The following is a 26,577-nucleotide window of genomic DNA, read 5'->3' as shown; positions in this document are numbered from 1 at the left end:
TTAGAACTTCAGGCCCCAGTGTGAGACACACACCATCACCGCCAACACCACCACCACAACCCACCCCCCGCCTATGTTGGAACACCTTCACAATGTGGATTGCCAGGTTTCGTGGTGGTGGCTTATCATCACTTCTGAGCAACTTTGATATGCACGTGTTCGCCTTGCCGCCCCCCCCCCCGGAGCAAAGGTAATTAGTACTTAGCATTTCATGAACAAACTAATTACATGGTTAACACGGTACTTTTATATAAGATTCAACCACAGTTCACGTTCTGTGAGTAGCTTGAACAGCCTAACGTAGAATGGACAACTAAAGCTTTAGCGAACTAGGATGATAACAGCATTAGGATACTACAGTTACACGGAGATTGAAATACTGGGACTATTCCCAATGGGCTGATTAAGGCCAAAAGAAGATTTGAGTTTTTCAAAGTTGAACATAGCTGTGATAGTTGAATCAGGGTGATTGGCTAGCTTGGGGTGAGGGGAGAGGAAGAAGGGACAGGGTTACTATGAGTGGGAAGAGAGGGCTTTGGTCCAGGCTGAAAGGAAGACGAGAGAAGACAAAGGTCATCTTGGTAGCAAACAGCTCAGTACACAGCATGGCCATCTCAAATACAAGATGGTCCTATCATGCTCAGGATGGTTGAACACCCTGAATGAATAGGAATTGATTTCCTAAGAGTAGCTGATGTGAATTTTCAAAGTGTTTCTTCATGTGCTTTCAGTTTGGCATGGCCTTTGTCACAATTGTTAAAGTGCGGACCACTGCAGGAATGTTGAGTAAGAGAAAAATAACATTTAAATCTGGGCACATGACGTGCTACTGTATTTTTGATGATTCTTCCACTGGATCTAGATGGTTGAAACTAAAGGGTGGATTTGTAAAGCACTATCTTCACGGTTTTTAAACAAAAGACTGGAAATATTGATGCTCCATAAGCCTGACATTATCATCGATAAACATAGCCATTAAGTTGGGGGATTCCTGGTTGTAAGTGGGGTTGTTTGATGGAGACTGCCCTTAACGTCACCTGCAATAATATTGAGACAGGAAAACTTGCTAACAAATCAGTATCTTTAAATGAAAGGTCTGAGCACATATGTGGGCGAACTGTATTCTTATATGGACTGCAAATAAAGTAATGCCTTGATTTTAAAATTCTAGCATTGTTTTTAAATTCCTTCTTCGCCTTAACCCTCCCTACTTCTGTAGTATCCTCTATCAGTACAATGCTCTTTAACAGTGTAACCTCCTCCAGCCCTTACTACCTTCCCTATTTCTCATTCTACAACCCTCCCAAGATATTTGTGCATAGCTTATTTCTGGCCTCGAGCCTTTGATTTCAGTTGCTAAACCATTGCGGAGGTGAGAGCACCAAAGTTTACTCCTTCCCATTTATCCTTTGCTTCTGAAATGCTATGTCCATGACTAAACATTTTATTTTGTTTTGTGCTTTTATGAAGTGTGATTTCTAAAATAAATTTGTTCTTTCTACAAGATGTGGCCTCTGCTGGCTAACCAGCAGTTAGTGTCCATTTCTGATTGCCCTGTAGGAGATGGTAGTGAGCTGCTTTCTCGAGCCGATACAGCTTATGTGGTGTAAGAACACCCGTGATGTTGGTTGGTTGGGTGGGAGGGAGTTCCAAAATTGTGACCAATGGCAAAATGTTTTGCCCTGTTATAGTGTTAAGCTCCTCGAGCGCTGTTGGAGCTGCACTTGTCCAGGTAAGTGCAGAATACTCCATTAGACTGTGGACTAAATGGCCATCTGTCCAAATCTCTCTACCTTTAAAGCAATGGTTGGATTTGTTTTGTAGAGCAGTCCCTTGGCACCAAGAATAACTTTGTTCCACTTGAGAGTTGTGGATTCTGGGATGACTCAACAGTCATGGGATGGGGGAAATGTGGCAGATTGGATTCAGAATTGGCTAACCCTTAGAAGACAAAGGGTGGTAGTGGACGGAAAATATTCAACATGGTGCTCAGTTACGAGTGGTGTATTGCAAGGATCTGTTCTCAGTCCCCTTCTATTTGTGATGTTTTTGTAAATGATTTGGATGAAGGAGTGGAAGGGTGGATTAACAAGTTCGTGGACGATACAAAGGTAGGTCACATTGTGGACAGTGCAGAGGGCTGTTCTAGGTTACAAAGGGACATTGATAAAATGCAGGGCTGGGCTGAGAAGTAGCAGATGGAGTTTAACCCTGAAAAGTGTTCCATTTTGGAGGGACAAACTTGGAAGTAGAACACAGGGTTAATGGAAAGATTCTTGGTGGTGTGGAGGAACAGAGAGATCTTGGGGTTCATGTTCACAGTTCCCTGAAAGCTGCCACCCAGGTGGGTAGAGTTGTTAAGAAGGCATATGGTGTGTTAGCTTTCATTAATTGAGGAATTGAGTTCAAGAGCCGTGAAGTTATGCCCCAGCTATACAAAAGCCTAGTTTGGCCACATCTGGAGTATTGTGTCCAGTTCCAGTCACCTCATTACAGGAAAGATGTGGAAGTGTTAGAAAAGGTGCAGAGGATATTTACTGGGATGTTGCCTGGAATAGAGGGAAGGTCGAACAAGGAAAGGTTGAGAGAACTAGAGCTTTTCTCTTTAGAATGAAGAAGGATGAGAGGTGACTTGATAGAAGTGTACAAAATGATGAGAGGTGTAGATAGGTGTAGTGCTGAATGAACACAGCAGGCCAAGCAGCTTCAGAAAAGTCTAGTCTAGGAAGTTGCTTGTGGTTGTTGGAAGTCAGAGATATAGGGCATGGAAACAGACCCTTTGGTTCAACCAGTCCATGCTGAACGTAATCCCAAACTAAACTAGCCCCATCTGCCTGCTCCTGGTTCGTCCTTCCAAACTTATCCAATGTCTTTTAAACATTGTAATTGTACCCATACCCACTACTGCCTCAGGAAGTTTATTCCACATATGAACCATGTGTTTTTTTTTTAAAATTGCCCCAAATGTCTTTTTTAAAAATCTTTCTCCTCACCTTAAAAATATGTGCCCTAGTCTTGAAATCAGACTTCCTAGATAAAAGACAACCACCATTGACCTATCTATCCCCCTCATTATTTTATAAACCTCCATAAAGTTGCTTCTTAAATTCCTATGCTCCAGTGAAAAAGTCTCAGCCTGCTTAGCCTTTCTTTATGATCTAAGCTTTCCGTAACCAGCAACATCCTGAGGTAAATCACTTTTGAACCCTCCAGCTTGATAATATCCTTCCTGTAACTGACTGACCAGAACTGGACACAATATTTTAAAAGAGGCCTTACCGATGTCCTGTGCAACATCAACAGAACTTCCCAACTCCTATACTCAAAGGACTGAGCAATGAAGGCAAGCATGCCAAACACCTGTCTAAATGTGGTACAAACTTAAAAGAAGTATGTACTTAAACTTCTAGGTCGCTTTATTTTACAACTCCACCCAAGACCCTACCATTTAATTGTATAAACTCTACCCTTGTTTGTTGTACCAAAATGCAATGTCTTACATTTGTCTAGATTGAACTCCACCTGCCATTTTTTCAGGCCAGTGAACCATTTGATCAAGATCCCTTTGTAATCTTAGAAAATTTCACTGTCTATTTTGCCACCAATATTGGCGTCATTTGCAAACTTGTTAACCATGCCTTCTATTTTCTCATTCAAATCATTTATATAAATGACAAACAAAAGAGGACCTAGAATTCCCTGTAGAACATCAATGTTGTCAGATCTCTAGTTTGAAAAGCAACCCTTCACCACCACTCCATCTACTACTGTTAAGCCAATTTTATGTGTCCAATTGGCAACCTCACCCTGAATCCCGTGACCCAACTTTACTAATTAGTCTACCATAGAAAACCTTGTCAAAGGTGTTATTAAGGTTCAAGGAAGCATCTCCAGTCCAGGACATCCCGAGGAACTCCTGCAGAGTAGTGTCCTAGGGCCAACCATCTTCAGCTGCCTCATCAATAACCTTTCTACCATTATAAGGTCAGGAGTGGGGGTGTTCCTCAATGATTGCACAATATTCAGCAGCATTTAATGATTTGGATACCAAGCAGACTGTTCAAAATCAGGCCAATATCCAGGTTTGGGCTGACAAGTCACAAGTGACGTTCAGCCATACAAATGCCAGGAAATAACTATTTAGAATAAGAGATGATCTAGCCGTCATCCCTTGACATTCAGTGGTGTTATCCTGATTCAAATACCTCACTATCAATATCCTTGGGGTTATTGTTAACTAGAAACTCAACTGGACTTGCCACATAAACATGGTAGCTACAAAAGCAGCTCAGAGGCCGGGAATACTGCAATGAGTAACTCAGCTCCTGACTTCCCAAAGTCTGACCACCATCCATAAGGTGTAAATCAGCCGTGTGATGGAATAGTCCTCACTTGCCTGGATTGGTACAGCTCCAACAATGCTCTAAAAGATTGATACCATCCATGACAAAGCAGCCTGCTTAATTGACACCACATCCACAAGCGTCCATTCCTTTTACCACCAATAGCAGCAGTCTGTACTATCTACAAGACACGTTGTAGAAATTCACTGAAGATCCTTGGCAGCACCTTCTAAAACCATAAATGCTTCCATCTAGAAGCCCAAGGGCAACAGACATATGGGAACACCACCTGTGAGTCTCCCTCCAAACAACTTACACCCTGACTTGGAAATATATTGCTGTTCCTTCACTGTGGCTGAGTCAAAATCCTGGAATTTTCTCCCTAAGAACATCGTGGGTCTACCTACAGCATGTGGACTGCAGCGGTTCAAGAAGGTGGCCCACCACCAGCACCACCACCACCTCAATGGCCATCATTGGGGTGGGCAATAAATGGTGGCCAGCCAGTGATACCCATATCCTACAATTGACCAAAACCAAATGCTACTGATGTGAAGAATGTTTTCCAGCTGACCTGAATGGCTATTTAACCAAGTTTGTTCTTTTCATTTTAAGGGGAGTTTTATTGTCAATTGTCATTGACGTTTGAGCAAAAAGAATAGGTTCCTTGTCAACTCAATTACCTTGAACATAACGAAAGGGACACAAATTCGAAATTAGGACTGGAGTGTAAATTTGGAGGGAAATTTCTTGTCTCAGCGATGATTTTTGTGGGATGTTATTGGGTAAGAGCACTACCAAAATTAATTTGAAAGATTAATTGATTCACATACTGAGTGATGAAATGCACGAAAGTATTCCAGAGAACAAATTACCCTTGATGATAGCACAAACTGTTGAGTTTGTAGATAAGACTAAGATGTAGGAGTAGCCCATCATGTTTGCTGCATTCAGTGAGATTCTGGATAATCTGATCATCCTCAATGCCACTTTCTTGCCATCCTCCATAACTCTTGATTCCATTACTGATTAAAAATCTATCTCGGCCTTGAGTATACTGAAAATCTCAGACTCAACAGTCCTTTGCAGTAAAGAATTTCATAAATTCACTACCCTCAGAAGACATTCTTTCTCATCCATCTTGTTCTGAGATTAAGTCCTGTGGTCCTGGACTCCACTACAAGAAGCTGCACCTTCTCTGCATCGACTCTGTCAGATCCCCTAAGAATTTTACATATTTCAATAAGATCACCTCTTATTCTTAACTCCAATGTGTGCAAATCCTGGGGAGTGTTGTTAAACAGAGACCGCGGGGAGCAGGTACATAGTTCCTTGAAAGTGGCGTCACAAGTAGACGGGTGGTGAAGGAGGGATTTGGCATGCTTGCCTTCGTTGATCAGAGCATTGAGTACAGGAGTTGGCACATATTACAGCTACTCAAGTTATTTGGAAGGCCATGTATGGAGTACTGCATACAAGTCTGTTGAACCTGCAAAGAACTAATGTAGTGGTTCAAGAAGACAGTTCATTATCTTTTGCCAGCACTCATCAACATCTCAGCCTGCTTATTAATGAATTGGCAGATCAAAAACTGTTAGGGAACTAGTTCAAATCACAGTATTGCACTTAAAGTATTCAATTCAGGTCAATACATGTCTAGTTTCAGTTTTGAGAAACAATGTGCTGTTTAAAATGTAGTTTTTCCATTGTCTCTTTTGATATTTTTCTGGGGCTACAGACATTTCTGGTTTCTCAGTCATACAGCTTAACAGGACCATTGGTGACCATGTCAGAAAAATGGAGTTTGTTCACTGATGTTCAGTACTTGCCCTCTTTGACATATGTGTCATTCCAGATCCAGAGTCGTTGCCTCGTAACTGCCATCCAAAATGGTCTAACGTATGGTTGTAGCAAATGATTGCAAAAACTTAACTCGCACAGATTGTGGTGGCTCAAGAAGACTGTTCACTATTACCTTTTTGAGGGAAATTTGGGTGGCCTGTAAACACTAGATTTGCGAGTGATACATATCCTGCAAACAGAAACAAAAGTCTGTCTTTTTCTGATTTTATTGTCACATGTACCGAAATAGTGAAAAGTGAAAATACAGTTTACAAGCAGTATGGGCGGATCAAAGCAAGCAAAAAATGTACAGATTAAAAAGACTTACGGGCATACAGGTTACATTGCAGGTTAGAATCCATTAAACAGTTTGATAATGGCTGGAAGGAAGCTATTCCTGAACCTGCTTGTATGTGTGTTCAGACTTCTGTATTTTCTGCCTAAGGAAGAGGTTGTAGGAGGTAATTACCACAGTGCTATAGGTCTTTGATGTTGGTTGCTGTTCCACAGCTGTGAGCTGTGTAAGTAGAGTCCATGGATCGAAGGTTGGCTTCCATGGTGGCCTAGGCTGTGCACACCATCTTCAGTAGTTTCTTATAATCCCGGGCAGAGCGGTTGCCATACCAGGCCGTTATGCACCTTGTCAGTGTGCTTCCTGTGGTGCATTTGTAGAAGTTCGTGACAAACTTTATGAACATACTAAATTTCCTGAGCTGCTTGAGGAAGAAGAGGTGTTGTGCTGCCTTGATTGTTGCCTTTGTGAACTCTAGGACAGGTCATTGGTTATTGTCACTGAGTGGTACGGTGGGAACATGTGGTAGGATTCTTTGTGTAATGGTTGCCTATTGATTTGTAAGTTGTTACGGTTTTGTCTCCTATCATCTCTAGAGTTTCCTGGGTGGTTTGTTTACTCCAGTATGCGACATCAATATTGTTCTCAACGATGCCGACACAAGGAAGACTGCAGAAATTAAAAGTGAAGATGGTAAAATAGAGAAAAATTATCTGTTTTATGATGGCGAATCAGTAACCGGGAAGGTAAGGCTTTGCTAATCACTGCATTTATTCTGATTGTTTCATCACTAATGCTGTTTTCGAGATACGTGACTCAAACATCAAGCCCGTAATCTCAGAATTATTAGAAAGATCATATCGCCCATCATGTTAGCACATTCTCGCTGAGCATTCTAACTTGGTGTCAATTTCCTGCCTTTTCTCCATAATCTTGCAGATTGTTTCTATTTAAGTAACTATCTAATGCCCTTTTGAATATCTCAAATGAACTTCCCCTGCCACACTTCCAGGCAGTGCATTCCCGACCAAAAGTGTTTGCTGTGTGAAAAATATTTTTTAAAGCATGGTAATTAGCAGGTAAGAAGTAACTGAAAGCCCGATGTTGTTTTTGTTATACACTAACTATGTTTCTTTCATTGGGTGTTTGTTCCTGGATATGGGTAATGATACAATTGCTACCCATCGCTAGATACATTGAGGTGCTGCTGGTGGGTCTTGTCCCAAACTGTGTAGTATGAGGAGTATTGATGTTCACTCATTCATGCTAAGGAGCAATTGGAGTGGTACTTGAAAAGTTTACCAGGATGTTGCCCGGTATGGGGGGAGGTTTTAGCTATGAAGAAAGGTTGAATAGATTGTTTTTGTTTTCACTGGAACACAGGAGGTTGAGGGGTGACCTAGTTGAAGTTTATAAGATCGTAAATGACTTGGATAAGGTGGAAAGTATGAGGTGTTTTTCCAGGGTGGAGGGGTCAATTACTAGGGAATACATGTTCAAGGTGTGAGGGGGAAGTTTAAAAGAGATGTGCGAGGCACGTTTTTCAAGCAAAGGGTGGTGAGTAACTGGAATGCACTGCCATCGGAATTGGTGGGAGCAGACACAGCAGCATTCAAGAAGCACTTGGACAAATACATGAAGAGGAATGAATAGGTGGATACGGATCCTGTAAGTGACGACAGTTTTAGTATGAAAGGTCAAAATGTGTTGACACAGGCTTGAAGTGCCAAAGGGTCTGTTCTAGTGGTGTATTGCTGTTTCATCTTTATAGATGATGGAAGTGTGATGAAAACCAAAAAATGCCGAAAGATTTTAGGTTGTTTATGGAAGTAGGCAGGTGAACTTGTTCATTCTCACACTGTAATCAATGGGATTCCACAAGAATTTGTTAGGACAGCAACTGTTTTTATAATATGTTACTGACTTTGGGGAAGGAGCAAATGTACTGTAGCCAAAATTGCAGATGACAAAAATAGGTTGAAGGGCAAGTTGCAAGAGGAATGAAAATTCCCTGCCACAGAAAGCTGTGGAAGTAGTGACCTTGAATATATTTTTAAGAGTGAGATGGATTCTTGATCAAAAGGGTTGTGGGGAAAGGACAAGAAAGTGGATGTGAGAATGTTGGATCAGCCATGGTCCTGTTGAATGGGGCAAATGACCTATTCTTGCTCCTGTTTCTTATCTTCAGTACTAAGCCAATCAGTGAATCAGATTAGTTAATGTTGCCCTTTTAAAGAAATTGAAGATTTATCTTGGTTTTTAAAGGAGGGTCAATTTCCAGGTGACATGTCTTTAGATGGCTTCTACCTAGAAGGAAGAGGCGAAGAAATGGAGATATATTGGTGTTCTCTGAGATTGTTGAAATTAAAAATTCTACAAATCCATTGAAGTGCGCAACATGGAAAAATAAAGTGACTGTGAGGGGTGAACATGCAGTAGCACAACAGCATTACAGCTCATGGAATTAAAGGGTCAGAATTGGCTGCGTAATAAGAAACTGTAATGGTTAGCAGATGATTTTTCAGATTGGAGGAAGGATAATAGTGGAGTTCTTCAGGGGTCACAAAAGCCTGCTTTTCCTAATTCACATTAGGCACCTAGACCATGATGTACAGAGCCCAATTTCAAAGTTTGCAGACAGTACACAAAATTGGAAGCCCCTAGGAAGAGGATCATGTAGTGCTGGTGGAATGGGTGAATAGATGAAAGATAAGCGTGTGATGATATGTTTTGGTAGGAAGAACATGATGAGAATGTGTAAAATAAAATTTATAAACGTAAAGAGAAGACACACCTGGCTATATAGGTACTTAAGTCATTAAAGGTGGGAGAATAGGTTGAGAAAATGATATCATATGCAGTAGGCTAGGGTTATTGGTGTGTTGCCTCTTGGGTACCAGGGCCAAGAATGTCTCTGTCTCTGAGCAGTTGCAGAACATTCTGAAGAGAGGTCATTGTGCCCATTGGCACAAATGAAGTAGGTAGACAAATAGATGGGGTCGTGTGAAATGAGTGAGGGGAGTTAGGTAAGAGCTTTTAAAAAAAACACAATCTCAAGGGTAGTGATCTTTGGATTACTTCTGTTGATGATAGACCAGATGAATATGTGGCTGAGGAACTGGTTAAGTGGCCAGGGATTTTGGTTCTTGGATCATTGGGATCTCTTCTGGGTAGAGGTGACCTGTACAAGAGGAATGGGTTGCACTTGAGTCAGAGGGGGTTCAATATCCTCTCAGGGAGTTTTACCAGTGTTACCCGGGAGGGGTTAAACTAGTTTGGCGGGGAGGTGGATCTCTGAATAAGTGAGGGGCCATTGAGAAGTCAGGGAAAAATATGTTAGCCATCAGGAGCAAGTTTACTATTCAGGATAGCCAGGGGCACAGTAAAGGAAAGGAAATGACTTCTGGTTTAAAGTGCATTTATTTCAATGCATGACACCTGACTGGTAAGGCAGATGAGTTCAGAGTATGGATAGGCTCTGGGGTCTAGGATATTATGGCCATAACACAAACATGACTGAGAGAAGGGCAGGACTGCCAGCATACAGAAGCTACGAGTGTGACAGAAGTACGATGAAGCGAGAAGGGGGAGTTGCCTTTATGAAAAGGTAGCACATAACAGTGCTTCAAGAGGATATTGTGAAGGCCTCATGAAATTAGGCCATGCAGTTAGAACTTTGAAACAAGAAGGGGATGGTCACTCTATTGGGACTTTATCATAGATGCCCAGTTAGCCAGCGGGTACTAGAGCAGATGTTTAAAGAGATTACAGGTACCTGTAGGAATAGTAGTCGTATTTGTTGGAGACTTTAGTTTCCCATGTATTGACTGGGCCACCTGGCGTGTGAAAGCTTGGACGGGGTGAAATTTGTCAAACTTGTCCAAGAAAGTATCCTAAATCAATATGTAGAGGGCCCTACTTAGTGGGGTGCAACACCGGACCTTTTCTTAGGAAATGAAGTCGGGCGAGTGACTGAAGTATCAGTCAGAGAGTACTTTGGGTTCAGTGACCATAACTGTTTCTTTTAACATACTTATGGAAAAAGATAGGACAGGTCTGCAAGTTAAGGTGCTAAACTGGAACAGGGCCAATTTTGGGGCCATTGGGCAGGATCTGGCAGAGTTTGATTGGGTGAGCCTGTTTGAAGGTAAAGGAACTACTGGCAAATAGGCTTTTAAAACTGATAGTGTCCAGGAACAGTATGTCCCTGTTAGGGTGAAGTGAAAAGCTGGCAGGTTTAGGGATCGTGGCCGATAAGGGATATTGAGGCTGTGGTCAGGAAAAAGAAGGAGGCATATGTTGAGCTTAAGCTATCAGGTTCAAGTGAATCCCTAAATGACAATAAAAAGTGTAGGAGCACACTCAAGGGAAATCAGAAGAGCAAAAAGAGGGAATGAGATTAATCTGGCAGATAAGGTTAATGATAATCCCAAGAGCTGTTATAGCTATATTGAGTAAATGGGTGGTTAGGGTGAAAATAGGTCCTCTTAAAGATCAACACGGTCGTCTATGTGAAGTCACAGGACATGAAGATTCTTACTGAATATTTCTCCTCAGTGTTTACTTAGCGTACATGGATATTAAGGAAATAAGGGAAACAAGCGGGGATGTTTTAGACTGCATACGCATTACCAGAGAGGAGGTGTTTGCAGCCTTAAAACACATTAAGGTGCATAAATCCTCTGGACCTGATCAAACCCATCCTCCAATATTGTGGGAGGTTAGGGAAGGAATTGCAGAGGCAGTTGCAGAGATTTTTGTTTCATTTTTAGCCACTGGTGAAGTTCTAGAAGACAAGGTTGGCTAATGTTATTCCATTGTTTAAGTAAGATAGCAAAGACAAGCCAATGAGCCTGATGTAGGCAAGTTATTGGAGGGGATACCAAGGGACAGGATCAACCAATGTTTGGATAGTCATGGTCTGATTAGGGATAGTCAGCATGGATTTGTGCGTGGGAAGTTATCTCTGACAAATCTTTAAACTTTTAGAAGAGGTAACCAAATGGATGGATAAGGGGAGGGCAGTTGATGTTGTCTATATGGACTTTAGGCTTTGACAAGGTCCCACGCGGCAAGATAATCATGAAGGTCATTATGCACGTGATCCAAGGAAAGCGAGCTAATGAGTTTCAAAATTGGCTTGATGGTAGGAAGCAAAGGGTGATGGTTGAAGGTTGCTTCTCGGACTGGAGGCCTGTGACTAGTGGTGTGCCCCAGGGTTTGGTGATGGGACCTTTGTTATTAATTATTCACATGAATGATCTGGATATGAAAGTACAAGATATAATTGGTAAGTTTGCAGATGGTACAAAATTAGGAGGTGTCATTGCTAGCAAGGGAGGTCCTCAAAAATTACAGAGGGATCTTGATCAGATGAGGAAGTGGGGTGAGAATTGGCAAGTGCATTTCAATACAGATAACTGAGAGGTGTTCCATTTTGGAAAGTTATACCTTTCAGGTTTAAGGTGAGAGGGATAGACTTATGAAGGACCTGAGGGGCAACTTCTTCACACAAGATTGTGGTGCCTGTATGAAATGGGCTGCTGGAGAAAGTGGTTGAAGCAGATACAATCGCAGCATTCAAAAGCTATTTGGATAGGTACATGGATGAGAACGATTTAGAGGGATATGGATCAAATGCGTGCAGTTGGAACTAGCTGAGCGGGCACCATGGTCAGCGTGGATCAGTTTGGGCCGAAGGGCCCGTTTGCATACTGTACTACTCTGACTATATCAGTCAGGGCAAGAGCAAGGAATTAACGCTGAATATATATAAAGCACTGATTAAACCTCAGCTGTAACATTGTATTCCGTTATGGCCTCTGAGCTTTTAGGAAGGTTTGACGATCCGAAGGAAATCAAGACAGTGCAGAGGACATTTACAAGAATGGCTCAAGCCATGAGCTTCAATTATGAAGATAAGTTGGAGGGGTTGATATCGTCTTCCTTTGTGGGAAGAAATTGGTGACGGATATCCGATGGAAGTATTCAAAATTATGCAAGCTTTAGACAAAGTAAATAGGGATAAAATGTTGCCACTTCTAGAGGACACAAATTTAAACAATGAGTAAAGGAATCAAAAGTGACAGGAAAAAAACTTTTTCACAATTGAGTGGTAAGGATCTGAAAAGCACTGTTTCCGAATGAGATGGAGGCAGCTTTATTCAAGGCTTTATGAAAAGAATTGGACTGTTGCCTGAAAAAGTAAGAATGTACAGGTTTTTGTGCAGAAGACCGGAGAACAGCACTGAGAAGTTAGTCATTTGGAGAGTTGGCACAGACACAGTGGGCTAAATGGCCTCCTGCATTGCAAAACGTCTTGCATTGTTAGCCTGAACCTACTATACTGTCAGATAGCTGGACCATTTCTATTTGCTGCTTTGCCAAAGCACCCAGGTCTCCATAAATAACTATGAAGTCTTAATCTGTGAGTTTCATACATTTCCAGCTAAATTTTTCAGGAGTGGTGTCATAGTTCCAAACTCTCACTGCGCATGTAGCGTGCTGCTGGAGGGAAACCACAGTGGAGTTACCTGAAATTATTACTTGCTCACAGGAACCAGATCCAGCAGTTATGCCATTCCTTCATCACTACCACGTGACAATGCTGGAGACCCCTGTCTAACAGCAATGGAAATGCCTTCACTGCAAGCACTATCATGTGGTTCAAGCGGGCACCCCTTGGCTGTGCCATCTCCAGATTTGCAAAGTAAACCATGAATATAGTTGTCCCAGTGGTGCTCCGATTCAGGAACCAATTAAAAATGTCTTGTATTTCATTTGACACTTTATGAATTAGAGGTGGTTATTATGCCAGTATGATGCTGTGAAATACAATGATTTGAGTCTTTCGTTATTTAATCAAGGTAATGCTGTATAAATTATAATGCATGATCATAGTTTTTCGTTTGCATCTGTAACTATGTCTAGTCCCACATGCAGGTATTTCTCTAATTCCAAAAGGAAGAACTTGTTTTCACATCATACCTGCAACCTAAGCACACCCCAAATATTTTACAGTCAGTGAAGTACTTTGAGTTGTCACTGGTCACCACATCTGACCACAATCAATGAGCCGATTGGTCTACACCACCTATATTCCTATATGCATGATAGGAGTCCACAATATCTTTTTGAGAGGTAAATATTATTTTTTAAAAAGCCACGATATGAGGGTTATTTCCCCAATCCTTTCTCACAATATCACTGGGACCTTTTTTAACATCCACATGAATGGGTAGATTGCTTCACTTTAATAACTCATCAGAAAGGCGGCATTTTCCAGTCTGTCCAATCCATCTCTTTAACCTGAGAGAACTGGTTTTTCCCTCCTCTGTACCTGACGACTGTCTCTCTCTTCCTTCCCTTTACTGTAGGGATGGCACGGTGAATCTGTGGTTAGCACTGCTGCCTCAGTGTCAGGGAACCAGCTTTGATTCTAGCCTTGCACGAACCCCACAAACAGTTACCCATCGTGCCTGTGTTTGCGTGGGTTTCCCCTCTCAGTCCAAGGATGTGCAGTTTAGGTGGATTGGCCATGCTAAATTGCCCATAATGTCCATGGATGTGTGGGCTAGGTGGGTTAGCCATGGCAAATGCAGTGTTAGAGGGATAGGGTAGGCAGTGGGCCTGGTTGGGTTGCCTTTTGGAGGGTCAGTGTAAACTTGTTTTTACACTGTAGGCATTCAATGATTCCATCTCACTGCTGTCTAATCCTTCCATCCTTTTTAACCTTGAGATTATTTCATTTAGTTGTTTGTCCTGTTTGTGTTTAACATGTCCCTGACCTAAATGCAAGGAAATGGAACTTCCAGTCAAGCAACTCATCACCTGATTACATCTTGTCGGAACCATGGATTGATTCCAGCTGGAGCATGGCCCAGCCTCCACTTCGCCTTTCTAAAAGTGCAGAATTATCTGGGTCTCTGATTTAATAGTTTAGCAATGGTGTCTTTAAGCCATTGCCGAGTGATTTTGCCATTGTATCTCCTTAATCTCATCTCAAATCAATGTAGTTTAGCTTACAATTGACCTTTTCCCAGTAAAAGCTGTATGAAAACCTGCCTATCTATTTCCATGTCGATTCTCAATCTGACTAAGTTTTGGTCACTTTTTTGATAAAATTCTCTACTGGTGATACTACTCCATCCTGTACTGTTTTGATTTCTTAAAACAAAGTCCAGAACTACCCTATGTCTTGTTGGGCTTGCTACGTAATAGACTTTTTAAAAAAAAAAGTCCCCCTGAATGTATTTGAAGAATTCTACATCTTCTAACTTTTTTTCCTGTTAATATTGGAGTAGTTGAAATCCCCACTATCAAAGAGTTGTTGTCTACATGTCTATCATATTCTGACTGTTTCAGAATCTGATACACCCCAAGTATCTGAAAAACTGTAATCAGGAGAGTAGATAATTAGTAGCCAGTTCTGTCTTTAAGCCACGTTTGGGCAGTAGCTATAAGATCAAACTTCCGAGTTCTGATCGATGTTTTCAGCTCATTTTTATTTGCTAATCTTGTGTTGAAATCAATAAGTCATTACTTGTAATAACAACTGAATTTTCGAGCCATTGTTTTCCCTACTTTAGGTTTTTACTTACAATTTTCCTCCCTTTTTCATTTTCAGTTTTGTTTCTCTTCCTGTAATCAATGCCTGGGGTCTATCCCTCCTACCAAGCTAGTTTAAACCCCCTTCAATGGCACTAGCAAAATCACCTTTCCAGGATACTGGCCCTGGTACTATTGAAGTGATTCCTTTCTGGCTTGTACAGGTCCCAGTGTTGTAGAACTGGTCTCAAAGTCCCCTGGATTGTAAATGTGCCTACTGCAGCAACTGTCCAGACAATTGTCTGTTCAGTCATCCTGTTTTTATTCAAGAGTGTATCACATTTGGAATATTTCTGAAGAAAAAAGTTTCTACCTTTTTAAGGTCCTGCTTGTCTGGCTCATTCCTAACTCTCTGAAATCTGCCTGCAGAACCTCAACCCTTTTCCTGTTATTTGACTGTTTACCCTCCCCAGTAAGCATGCTCTGCAGCTACTCCATCGTGGATTGAAATAATGGAGTAAGAGGGCAGAGGAGGATAAAGCAAAATGAATTTAGAGGCTATGAATTTAGATGGAAGACTTATAAAATGTTTTTAACATTTCATTTACCTACCAGGTAAACCTGACCTTTAAACAGCCAGGGAAGCGTTTGGAGCACAAAGGAATTCGGATTGAGTTTGTTGGGCAGATTGGTGAGTTGGTGACATGTTTCCATCCATCTCCTATGGATATTTTCTGCAGATATAAGCATAGATATTTTCTAATTCAACCTTTCAGAGATGATATTACTCGCCTCTAGAACAGGTAGGACTTGAATGCAGGCCTCCTAGTTTGTAGTTGGAATGTTACCACTATTGCACAAAAGCCCTTTGTTCCACACTAGTACTCCCATGAAACGTCAGCGTTCCTGGTCCTCTGCTGCTTGGCCTGCTGTGTTCATCCATTTCTACACCTCGTTATCTCTAGTACTCTCTGCTGTTTGATTTCACTGGAGAATGGTGATAGTAGTGTAATGTGACCTGAATGTATAGCTGTGACTCGAGCCTTGTTCCTTCAGCACCACATTGCCATTTGGCTTTATCTGGATTGAAGAAAGAGAAACAGTCTTGCTCTAGTAATGGCGATAATGGGAACTGGAGATGCTGGAGAATCCAAGATAACAAAGTGTGGAGCTGGATGAACACAGCAGGCCGAGCAGCATCTCAGGAGCAGGTCCCTCTTCCGCACTTACACAGGCCCCAAACCCCAACTCTTCCTCCGTTACATTGATGACTGTATCGGCGCCGCCCTTGCTCCCCAGAGGAGCTCGAACAGTTTATCCACTTTACCAACACCTTCCACCCCAACCTCAAGTTCACCTGGGCCATCTCCAACACATCCCTCACCTTCCTGCACCTCTCAGTCTCCATCTCGGGTAACCAGCTAGAAACTGATGTCCATTTCAAGCCCACTGACTCCCTCAACTACCTAGAATACACCTCCTCCCACCCACCCTCCTGCAAAAATTCCATTCCCTATTCCCAATTCCTCCACCTCCGCCGCATCTGCTCCCAGGTTGAGGCATTCCACTCCCGCACGTTCCAGATGTCCACGTTCTTCCAGGACCGCAACTTGCCCCTGCTGTGGTCGAGAAAGCCCTTGACCGCATTTCCCGCAACACATCCCTCACACCCCGTCCCCGCCACAAACGCCCCCAGAGGATCCCCCTCATCCTCACATACCAACCCACCAACCTCTGACACTTCCGCCATCTACAATCCGACCTCACCACCCAAGCCATTTTTCCATCCCCACCCTTCTCTGCCTTCCGGAGAGACCACTCTCTCCGCGACTCCCTTGACCGCTCCACACACCCCTCCAACCCCACCACACCCGGCACCTTGCCCCTTCAACCGCAGGAAATGCTACACTTGCCCCCACACCACCTCCCTCACCCCCATCCCAGGCCCCAGAATGACCTTGCATATCAAACAGATGTTCACCTGCACATCTGCCAATGTGGTATATTGTATCCATTGCACCCGCTGTGGCTTCCTCTACATTGGGGAAACCAAGTGGAGGCTTGGGGACGGCTTTGCAGAACACCTCTGCTCGGTTCGCAACAAACAACTGCACCTCCCAGTCGCGAACCATTTCAACTCCCCCTCCCATTTCTCAGACAACATGTCCATCATGGGCCTCCTGCAGTGCCACGATGATGCCACCTGAAGGTTGCAGGAACAGCAATTCGTATTCCGCTTGGGAACCCTGCAGCCCAATGGTATCAACGTGGACTTCACAAGCTTCAAAATCTCCCCTTCCCCTACTGCATCCCAAAACCAGCCCAGTTCTTGCCCTCCCCCCCGCACTGCATCACAAAACCAGTCCAGCTCGTCCCCTCCCCCCACTGCATCCCAAAACCAGCCCAGCCTGTCTCTGCTTCCCTAACCGGTTCTTCCTCTCACCCATCTCTTCCTCCCACCTCAAGCTGCACCTCCATTTCCTACCTACCACCTCATCCCGCCTCCTTGACCTGTCCGTCTTCACTGGACTGACCTATCCCCTCCCTACCTCCCCACCTATACTCTCCTCTCTACTCATCTTGTTTTTTCTCCATCTTCGGTCCGCCTCCCCCTCTCTCCCTGTTTATTCCGGTTCCCTCTCCCCATCCCCCTCTCTGAAGGGTCTAGGCCCGAAACATCAGCTTTTGTGCTCCTGAGATGCTGCTTGGCCTGCTGTGTTCCTCCAGCTCCACACTTTATCTTGCTGTAGTAACTTTATTTTTAGACTGTAGATCCAACAATCGTGTGTCATTCTTCCTCGTGTGTCATTCTTCCTGTTCGACCACAGCAAGCCTGAGACTAGGACGTTGTGCTGGCTGGATAATTGTCCTGGAGAAGGTGGAAAGGAGCACCTCTCAATGCTGCAGCCTATGTGACGTACGGACACCTGCAGTGCTGTTAGGGATGGCGCTCTAGGATTTTCCAGCCTGTAAAATTGAAGTGCACTGGAGTCGGGGTAATGTACTGACATGGATAGAAGCAGACAGGAAACAAAGACAAGGAACAAACAGGTCATTTTTTGAGAGATGGACAGTGACTAGTGGGATACTGTACGGATTGGTGCAAGTAGGGAGTATTTCATTACAATCCTGACTTGTCTTTCTAGAAAGTGGAGTTAGATAGTGAGTTAGCTGCTTCAGAATTCCCAGTCTCTAACCAGCTCTTGTATCCACTACTTATATGGCTGGTTCAGTTCTGTTTCTGGTCAGTGGTAACCACTAGAATATTGATACAGGGGGTTCAGGGATGTTAATACCATTGAATGTCAAGGAGTGATGGTCAGATTCCCATTTGTTGGTGACTAGTTCAGAGAATGGTCATAGCATAAAAGAAGTAGATATGTTTTGTACGGCAACCAGGCATCGAGAATTGCTTTGATATGATACCTAAACCATTGATGACACTTTAATTTGTTGTCATCTTCATTCTTAAACTCCAACTTATTCATTTTAAACCCTGTCTTCTCTATTTTTTGGTTGAGCTGATTTATTTTGTAAATACATAAACTAACACTCATTTCACTGGAATCCAGGTTGAATGGCTTTCACTGCCTTTTATCCCTTCTGTGTTCCAGAACTGTTCAGTGATAAGAGCAACACGCATGAGTTTGTGAACCTAGTGAAGGAGCTGGCTTTGCCTGGAGAACTGACACAGAGCAGAACCTATGAATTTGAATTCATGCAGGTGGAAAAGCCATATGAGTCATATATTGGAGCCAATGTCAGACTGAGGTAACTGTTTCCAATGCAGCTAAACAATTTTAGATTTATTTGAATTTTCTCTCGCTCCCCTGCATCTCCCCAAAATAAAAAGAAAACTGGATTCACTGTGTTCTAGCAATCATTTTGAGGAACAGTCTGCACTGAGTTTTACCAGATGTGACAACTGATCTTTTGAGGAGGAATCAGACCTGAACCCTGTCCTCTCTCTGCAAAGTCCTAGCCAGTATCAATGGAAGATTATCATTAGGGATTGATAGATATTTTTCTCCTTTCTTTCAGGCCTGCCTATCTTGCTCCACCCAATCGGTTTCCTCAACCTGCCTCACTCATTGGTTCCAATTGTGTAGGAATTGGGTTGAGACCAGCTAGCATTGTAGATCAGGCAGCCAGTGAGATACATTGGGAGGGCAGCTGGGGTGTCCATTTGCCTCAGTGATGTTCCTTTCAACTGTGTTAATGATAGGCTTGGGGTGGGTTACACTGTTGACTGGATGGAGTTGAACTGATGGATCTTTTTATCAAACTCTGTTAAGGTGTGTATGATGACTTCAGGGGATTGGAAAATTGTTTGGCATTCATGCTTGATGTATCAGTGCGAATTATAATGTACAGTTAGCTGTTTGGTAGCTGTGTGGATAAGTACTTTTCTTGTGGAGATGCTGGAGCATATTACCCATCTTTAATGTCCTAATTCTATAAATCAAGTCATAAAGAATGCTAGATAACAAAGTGTAGAGCTGGATGAACACAGCAGGCCAAGCAGCAACTCAGGAGCACAAAAGTTGACATTTCGGGCCTGGACCCTTCTTCAGAGACGGGGATGGGGAGAGGGAACTGGAATAAATAGGGAGAGAGGGGGAGGCGGACCAAAGATGGAGAGAAAACAAGATAGGTAGAGAGGACAGTATAGGTGGGGAGGTAGGGAGGGGATAGGTCAGTCCAGGGAAGCTGGACAGGTCAAGGTGGCGGGATGAGGTGGTAGGAAATGGAGGTGCGGCTTGAGGTGGGAGGAAGGGATGGGTGAGAGGAAGAGCAGGTTACCATTGGGCTGCAGGGTTCCCAAGCGGAATATGAGTTGCTGTTCCTGCAACCTTCAGGTGGCATCATTGTGGCACTGCAGGAGGCCCATGATGGACATGTCCTCTGAGGAATGGGAGGGGCAGTTGAAATGGTTCGCGACTGGGAGGTGCTTGGGAACCCTGAAGCCCAATGGTATCAATGTGGACTTCACAAGCTTCAAAATCTCCCCTTCCCCCCACTGCACCCCAAAACCAGCCCAGCCTGTCTCTGCTTCCCGAACCTGTTCTTCCTCTCACCCATCCCTTCCTCCCACCTCAAGCCGCACCTCCATTTCCTACCTACCACCTCATCCCGCCTCCTTGACCTGTCCATCTTCCCTGGACTGACCTATCCCCTCCTTACCTTCTCACCTGTACTCTCCTCTCTACGTATCTTGTTTTCTCTCCATCTTCGGTCCACCTCCCCCTCTCTCCCTATTTATTCCAGTTCCCTCTCCCCATCCTCGTCTCTGATGAAGGGTCCAGGCCCGAAATGTCAACTTATGTGCTCCTGAGATGCTGCTTGGCCTGCTGTGTTCATCCAGCTCTACACTTTGTTATCTTGGATTCTCCAGCATCTGCAGTTCCCATTATCACTCATAAAGAATGCTCTCTGGTATTAGCTTTCACTTGTAATTACAAAATATTGCATTTACACATGACCTTTTAACCTATTGTCATAATATAGAATCAGAATCCCTACAGTGTGCAAGCAGGCCAGTTAGCCTGTTTAATTGGCCAGCCCTCCAAAGAACATCCCACTGAGATCACCCCCGTGTCCTTGTAGCCACGCATTTCCCGTGGCTAGACCACCTAATCTGCACATCCCTGGTAATTTAGCATGGCCTTACATGCATATATTTGAACTGTGGGAGTTAACCCAGAAGAAACCCTTGCCGACACAGAGAATGTGCACACTCCAGTTAGTTGCCTAAGTGTGAAATTGAACCTGGGTCCCTGGTGCTGTCACGCAGCAGTGCTAATCACTGAGCCACCATACTGCCCATCATATCCCAATGTACGTTTGCAGACACTTCATTAAACAAGCTTTTGAAGATTGCTCCCATCACCTGAAAGGAGGGAAATGAGGGAGAGGTTTAGGAAGAGACTTGAGCCTGTGTTTTTAAACATAGGGCTGATGGAGCAATTAAAATCAGGATGGTCAAGAACAAGACTTGACGCATTGTCGCAGTTTCGGGCTGTTGTAGGGCTAGTGAAGATTAGAGAGGCATGGGTGAGGCTGTTTAAAGATTTGAAAAAAATGGACGAGAGTTTTACAATCAAGTTGCTCTTGCAGTTCTGAAAGGTGAATAAGACTGAGAAATACAAATAGGAAACTGGTTGGCCTCTTGAACATGTTTTTTCATTCAATATGATCATTGTGATCTGACATCCGCTTTCCAGAGATTTCCCTAATTTGATGCCTGTACTTGATCAAGTATCTATCTATCTCTGCCTTAAATTTACACAAACCTCTTTTGAGTTCAAAAAACTTTCAACTCTGAGAGATGAGGTTCCTTCTTATCTCAGCCTTCACCCTGAGACTGTGCTGTCTAGTCCTATGCTTCCTCAAGTGGCGAAGCATCCTCTCAGCATTTACCCTGTTAACCTCCTTAAGAGTCGTATATGTTTTAATGTGATCACCTCTCATTCTTCTAAATTCCAATGAGTGAAGTCCCAATCTGTTAACCTTTGGTCAGAACGCAAATTCTCCATGCCAGGCTTCAACTTAATGAACCTTCTCTGAGCTGCCACCCATGAAATGATAGCTCTTCCTTAAATAAGAGACCAAACTGTTTGCTCTACATGGATGTGGTCTCACCAGCACCTTTTACAGTTGCTCTTAAAATTCAACACCCCTTGAAATAAGAGAGCCAACATTCCATTAGCCCCTCTGATTACTTGTTTTACCTGTTTTGTGTGTTAATATTCTCAGTATTTTTGTGTTCTAGCTTTCTGCAGTTATTATCAATTTAAAGAATTGTTCTTTTGTTCTCCCTTACAATCTAAACAACTTCACATTTTCCCCACATAATACTCCATTTGCCAAGTTTTTGCCCATTCACTTAACCTATTAATATCTCTCTCAACTGTTTGTATTCCTCTTGCATCTTGCCACTTCTGCCGTTCAATATGATCAAGCCAGATCATTGAGTTCAATTCCCTAATCACACCCACTTTCCATATGCCTTGGTCCCTTTACAAACAATGAAATCAGAGAGAGACTGACCATGCCTATGAGAGGAGAGGTCATGAGATAGCAGGTTGCCAACAAGAAAGAGCTCCTCTTCCCCACTTACTGTTTCCTGCCAATATGCTACCTTCCATGCCATAAGCTATTACCTTATGAATTAATCTTCTGTGAGGTACTTTGTTGGTAATCTTCTACAAATCCAAATACAATCTTTAGGTTTTCTCTATCCACTCTAGTTGAGGCTTGTTTCAAAAAATAAATTGGTCAGACACCATTCTGCTCTCGTGAAGCCATATTGACTCTGCTTAATTACATTATGATCCAAATGTTCTGCTTTAATTGATTAATAATTGATTTCAGTTTTATTTCAATAGATTTTAGGTTAATCGGCCTATAATTATCTGTTTTCTGCCTGCCTCCCCTTTTGAAATTAAGGGTGCCATATTGTCATTTTTTTCAATCCTCTGCTACTTTTCTCAAATCCAACGGTTTTTGGAAAGTTACAACCAATACATCCACTGGCTCTGTAGCTACTCCTTTTAGAATCCCAAGATATAAGCCACAGGGTCAGGGACTTAACTGCTTTTAGTCCCATTAGTTTGTCTAATACTACTACTCCAGTGATGATATTGCATTCCTCCCCCATATTCTTATATGTTAATAGGATGTATGTGGTATCTTAAAGGCTAATGTAAAATATCTGGTTAACTCCGCTGCCATTTCCTTGTATCCCATAAATACTTAGATTAATTTTCTAAGGGGCTTATATTCACTTTGACATTTCTGATTTTATATATATATAAAAGAAACTTTTTGTCAGTTTTTATATTCCTCACTTATTTGCCTTTGTAGTTCACTTGTTCTCTTTAATTTTTTTTGGTCCTCCTTTGCTCAACTTGCTCGCTGACTTTTGCCTCCTTTTTGTTTAACTTTTTTATTTCAACTTAATTTCATCAACTTGATTAGCCATGATTGGTTTATCTCTCTTCTTTCCTCTTTACTGACATATTATTGTTGAGAGTAATGAATTACCTCAAATGTCTGTCACTGCTTGCTTACTGTCATTCCTGCTAATATATCTGCCCAGTCTACTTTAGCTAACTTTATTCTCATTTCATTGTAATTTCCTTTTTTATTAAGTTGAGCACAGTCATATTTGACTGAAGTTGCTCACTCTTAAACTGAATATTAAATTGTGTTCTGATCACGACACCCTGGATTTTTTTTTACTCTGGGGTAATTTATTAAATGTGCCACATTACCCATTTCCAGATCTAAGCGAGTCTGTTGCCTAGTTAGCTCCATGACTGATTGCTGATGAGCAATATCATGACTGATAAGAGTTGTAGAGTAATACAGCATGGAAACAGGCCATTCAGCCCAAACTGGTCCACGCTGACCATGGTGCTCACTCAGCCAGTTCCAATTGCCCACGTTTGGTCCATTCCCCTCTAATCTCTTCCCATACATGTACCTATCCAAATGTTTTTAAATGTTGCTATTGTACCTGCCTCAACCACTTTCTGTTCAGCTCATTCCAGTATCACTCTATGCGTGAAGAAGTTGTCCCTTGGGTTCTCCTTAAATCTATCGTCTCTCACCTTAAACCTGTGCCCTTTAGTTTTCAATTCCTCATCCCTCTGAAGAAGACTATATGCTTTCATCCTATCTATGCCCTTCATGATTTTTTACACCTCACTAAGATCACCCCTCATTCTCCTATGTTCCAAGGAATAAAGTCCTCTCCTTGCCAACCTCTCCCAATAACTCAGGCCTGCTAATCCTAGCAACATCCTCGTAAATCTTCATTGCATGCTGTCCAGTTGAATTATGTTTCCTATAACAGGATGACCAAATTGGACATAATATTCCAAATGCGACCTCACCAATGGCTTATACAACTGCAACATAACATCCCAACTCCTGTGATAATGGAAACTGCAGATGCTGGAGAATCCAAGATAATAAAATGTGAGGCTGGATGAACACAGCAGGCCAAGCAGCATCTCAGGAGCACAAAAGCTGACGTTTCGGGCCTAGACCCTTCATCAGAGAGATGATGATGAAGGGTCTAGGCCCGAAACGTCAGCTTTTGTGCTCCTGAGATGCTGCTTGGCCTGCTGTGTTCATCCAGCCTCACATTTTATTATCCCAACTTCTGTACTCAGTGCCTCAACCGATGAAAGCGAGCATGCTACATGCTTTCTTTACCACCCTGTCTACCTGTAACCCTGCTTTCAACAAACTATGTACTTGTACTCCTAGGTCCCTCTGTTCCATAACACTCCTCAGGACCTTGCTATTTACTATATAAGTCCCACCTTGGTTTGAATTTCAAAAATGCAACACCTCTCACTTATCTGTATTGATTTAATTTGCCAATCCTGAGTCCACTTTTCCAACTGATCAAGATCCCTTTGTAATTTTTGATAATCTTCCCCACTACCAATAAAACCTCCTAATTTTGTTTTATCTGCAAACTTACTAATCATGCCTTGTCCATTCGCATCCATATCAATAACAAAGGTTCCAACACTGATCCCTGTGGCATACCAATAGCCACAGGCCCCCAGTTTGAGAAATAACCTTTAACCATCATCTTCTGCTTCCTACCATCAAGCCAATTTTGAATCCAATTAGCTAGCCTTCTCTAGAACTCATGCAGCCTAACTTCCATGACTAGCCTGATGTATCGGACTTTGTCAAAGTCCATATAGACAACATTCACCACCCTATCCTCATCCATCCCCTTGGTGACCTTTTCTAAAAACCCTTAAAAAGTTTGCCAGACATGACGTCCCCTGCAGAAATCCATGCTGAGTTTTCCTGACCAGACCTTCTCTATCCAAAGAGATAGTAAAAACTGCCGATGCTGGAGTCAAAGGTAACACGGTGTGGAGCTGGAGGAATACAGCAGGCCAGGCAGCATCAGAGGAGCAGGAAAGATGACATTTTGGATCAGGACCCTTTGTCAGAAGTGGGGCATTTCTGAAGTACGGTCCCAACCCAAAATGTACAAGTGTGAGGTGATGCACTTTGGTAGGAGTAACCAGAAGGCAAAGTACAGGGCTAATGGTAAGATTCTTAGTAGTGTCGATGAGCAGAGAGATCTGTGTCCATGTACACAGATCCTTGAAAGTTGCCACCCAGGTTGACAGGGCTGTTAAGAAGGCATACAGTGTTTTAGCTTTTATTAATAGAGGGATCGAGTTCCGGAACCAAGAGGTTATGGTGAAGCTGTACAAAACTCTGGTGCGGCCGCACTTGGAGTATTGTGTACAGTTCTGGTCATCACATTATAAGGAGGAAGTGGAAGCTTTGGAAAGGGTGCAGAGGAGATTTACTGGGATGTTGCCTGGTATGGAGGGAAGGTCTTACGAGGAAAGGCTGAGGGACTTGAGGCTGTTGTCATTAGAGAGAAGAAGGTTGAGAGGTGACTTAATTGAAACATACAAAATAACCAGAGGATTAGATAGGGTGGATAGGGAGAGCCTTTTTCCTAGGATGGTGACGGCGAACACAAGGGGGCATAGCTTTAACTTGAGGGGTGAAAGATATAGGACAGATGTCAGAGGTAGTTTCTTTACTCAGAGAGTAGTAAGGGAATGGAACGCTTTGCCTGCAACGGTAGTAGATTCGCCAACTTTCGGTACATTTAAGTCATCATTGGACAAGCATATGGACGTACATGGAATAGTGTAGGTTAGATGGGCTTGAAATTGGTAAGATAGGTCGGCACAACATCGAGGGCCGAAGGGCCTGTACTGTGCTGTAATGTTCTATTGTCAGAGGATACAGCAGGATATAGATCAGTTGGAGGCATGGGCAGAAAAATGGTACTGTGGTTCAGTGGTTAGCACTGCTGCCTCACAGGGCTAGGAAACTGGGCTCGCTTCCATCCTTGGATGACTTTATGTGGAGTTTGCATGTTCTCCCTGTGTCAGTACGAGTATCCTCTGGACGCAGTGGTTTTCTCCCAAAGTCAAGTGTGCAGGATTGGTGGATTGGCAGTGCTAAATTGCCCCATAGTGTCCAGGGATGTGCAGGCTATGTCGCTTAGCCACGCGAAATACAGGATTACAGGGATAGGGTAGGGGGATGAGTTTAGGTGGGATGCTTATCAGGGGGTCAGTATGATCTTTAGGGGCTCAATGGCCTGCTTCCACACTATAGGGATTCTGCAATTCTGGAAAAGTGAGTTTGGAAGGTCAAGTCCAGGTGGCAATTATAATGATTGGCAGAACGATTAATATCAAGAGATCTGGGTATGCAGGCCCACAGAGCATTGAACGTGGCAGTGCAGGTGTATAAGGTAATAAGAAAAGGCCTATGACATGCTTGCCTACATTAGAAGTGGTATTGAGTATAAGGATATGCTGCAGCTTTATAGAACTTTAGTTAGGCCGTATTTGGAATAGAACAGATTGCAGAATTATAAATCCCTACCTTGTGAATACAGGCCCTTCATCCCAACAAGTCCACACTGACCCTCAGAGCACCCACCCAAACCCATCCTCCATAACCCACCTAATATACAAA

The 26,577-nt window shown here is 42.9% G+C and overlaps 1 protein-coding gene across 1 annotated transcript in view; it reads left to right on the top strand.

Annotated features, from left to right (window-relative positions):
• Window positions 1–26,577, top strand: part of vps26a (VPS26, retromer complex component A) — a 52,019-nt gene that overhangs the window by 7,017 nt on the left and 18,425 nt on the right. The window contains exons 2-4 of the mRNA XM_048551024.1: window positions 7,074–7,223; window positions 15,640–15,715; window positions 18,639–18,795. Of these exons, the coding sequence (XP_048406981.1) occupies window positions 7,074–7,223; window positions 15,640–15,715; window positions 18,639–18,795 (383 nt within the window). The remainder of the gene's footprint in view (window positions 1–7,073; window positions 7,224–15,639; window positions 15,716–18,638; window positions 18,796–26,577) is intronic.

This window comes from Stegostoma tigrinum, chromosome 20 (assembly GCF_030684315.1).
Source record: "Stegostoma tigrinum isolate sSteTig4 chromosome 20, sSteTig4.hap1, whole genome shotgun sequence".
NCBI classification, from domain to species: Eukaryota; Metazoa; Chordata; class Chondrichthyes; order Orectolobiformes; family Stegostomatidae; genus Stegostoma; species Stegostoma tigrinum.
This window is presented reverse-complemented; position numbering and strand designations above follow the sequence as displayed.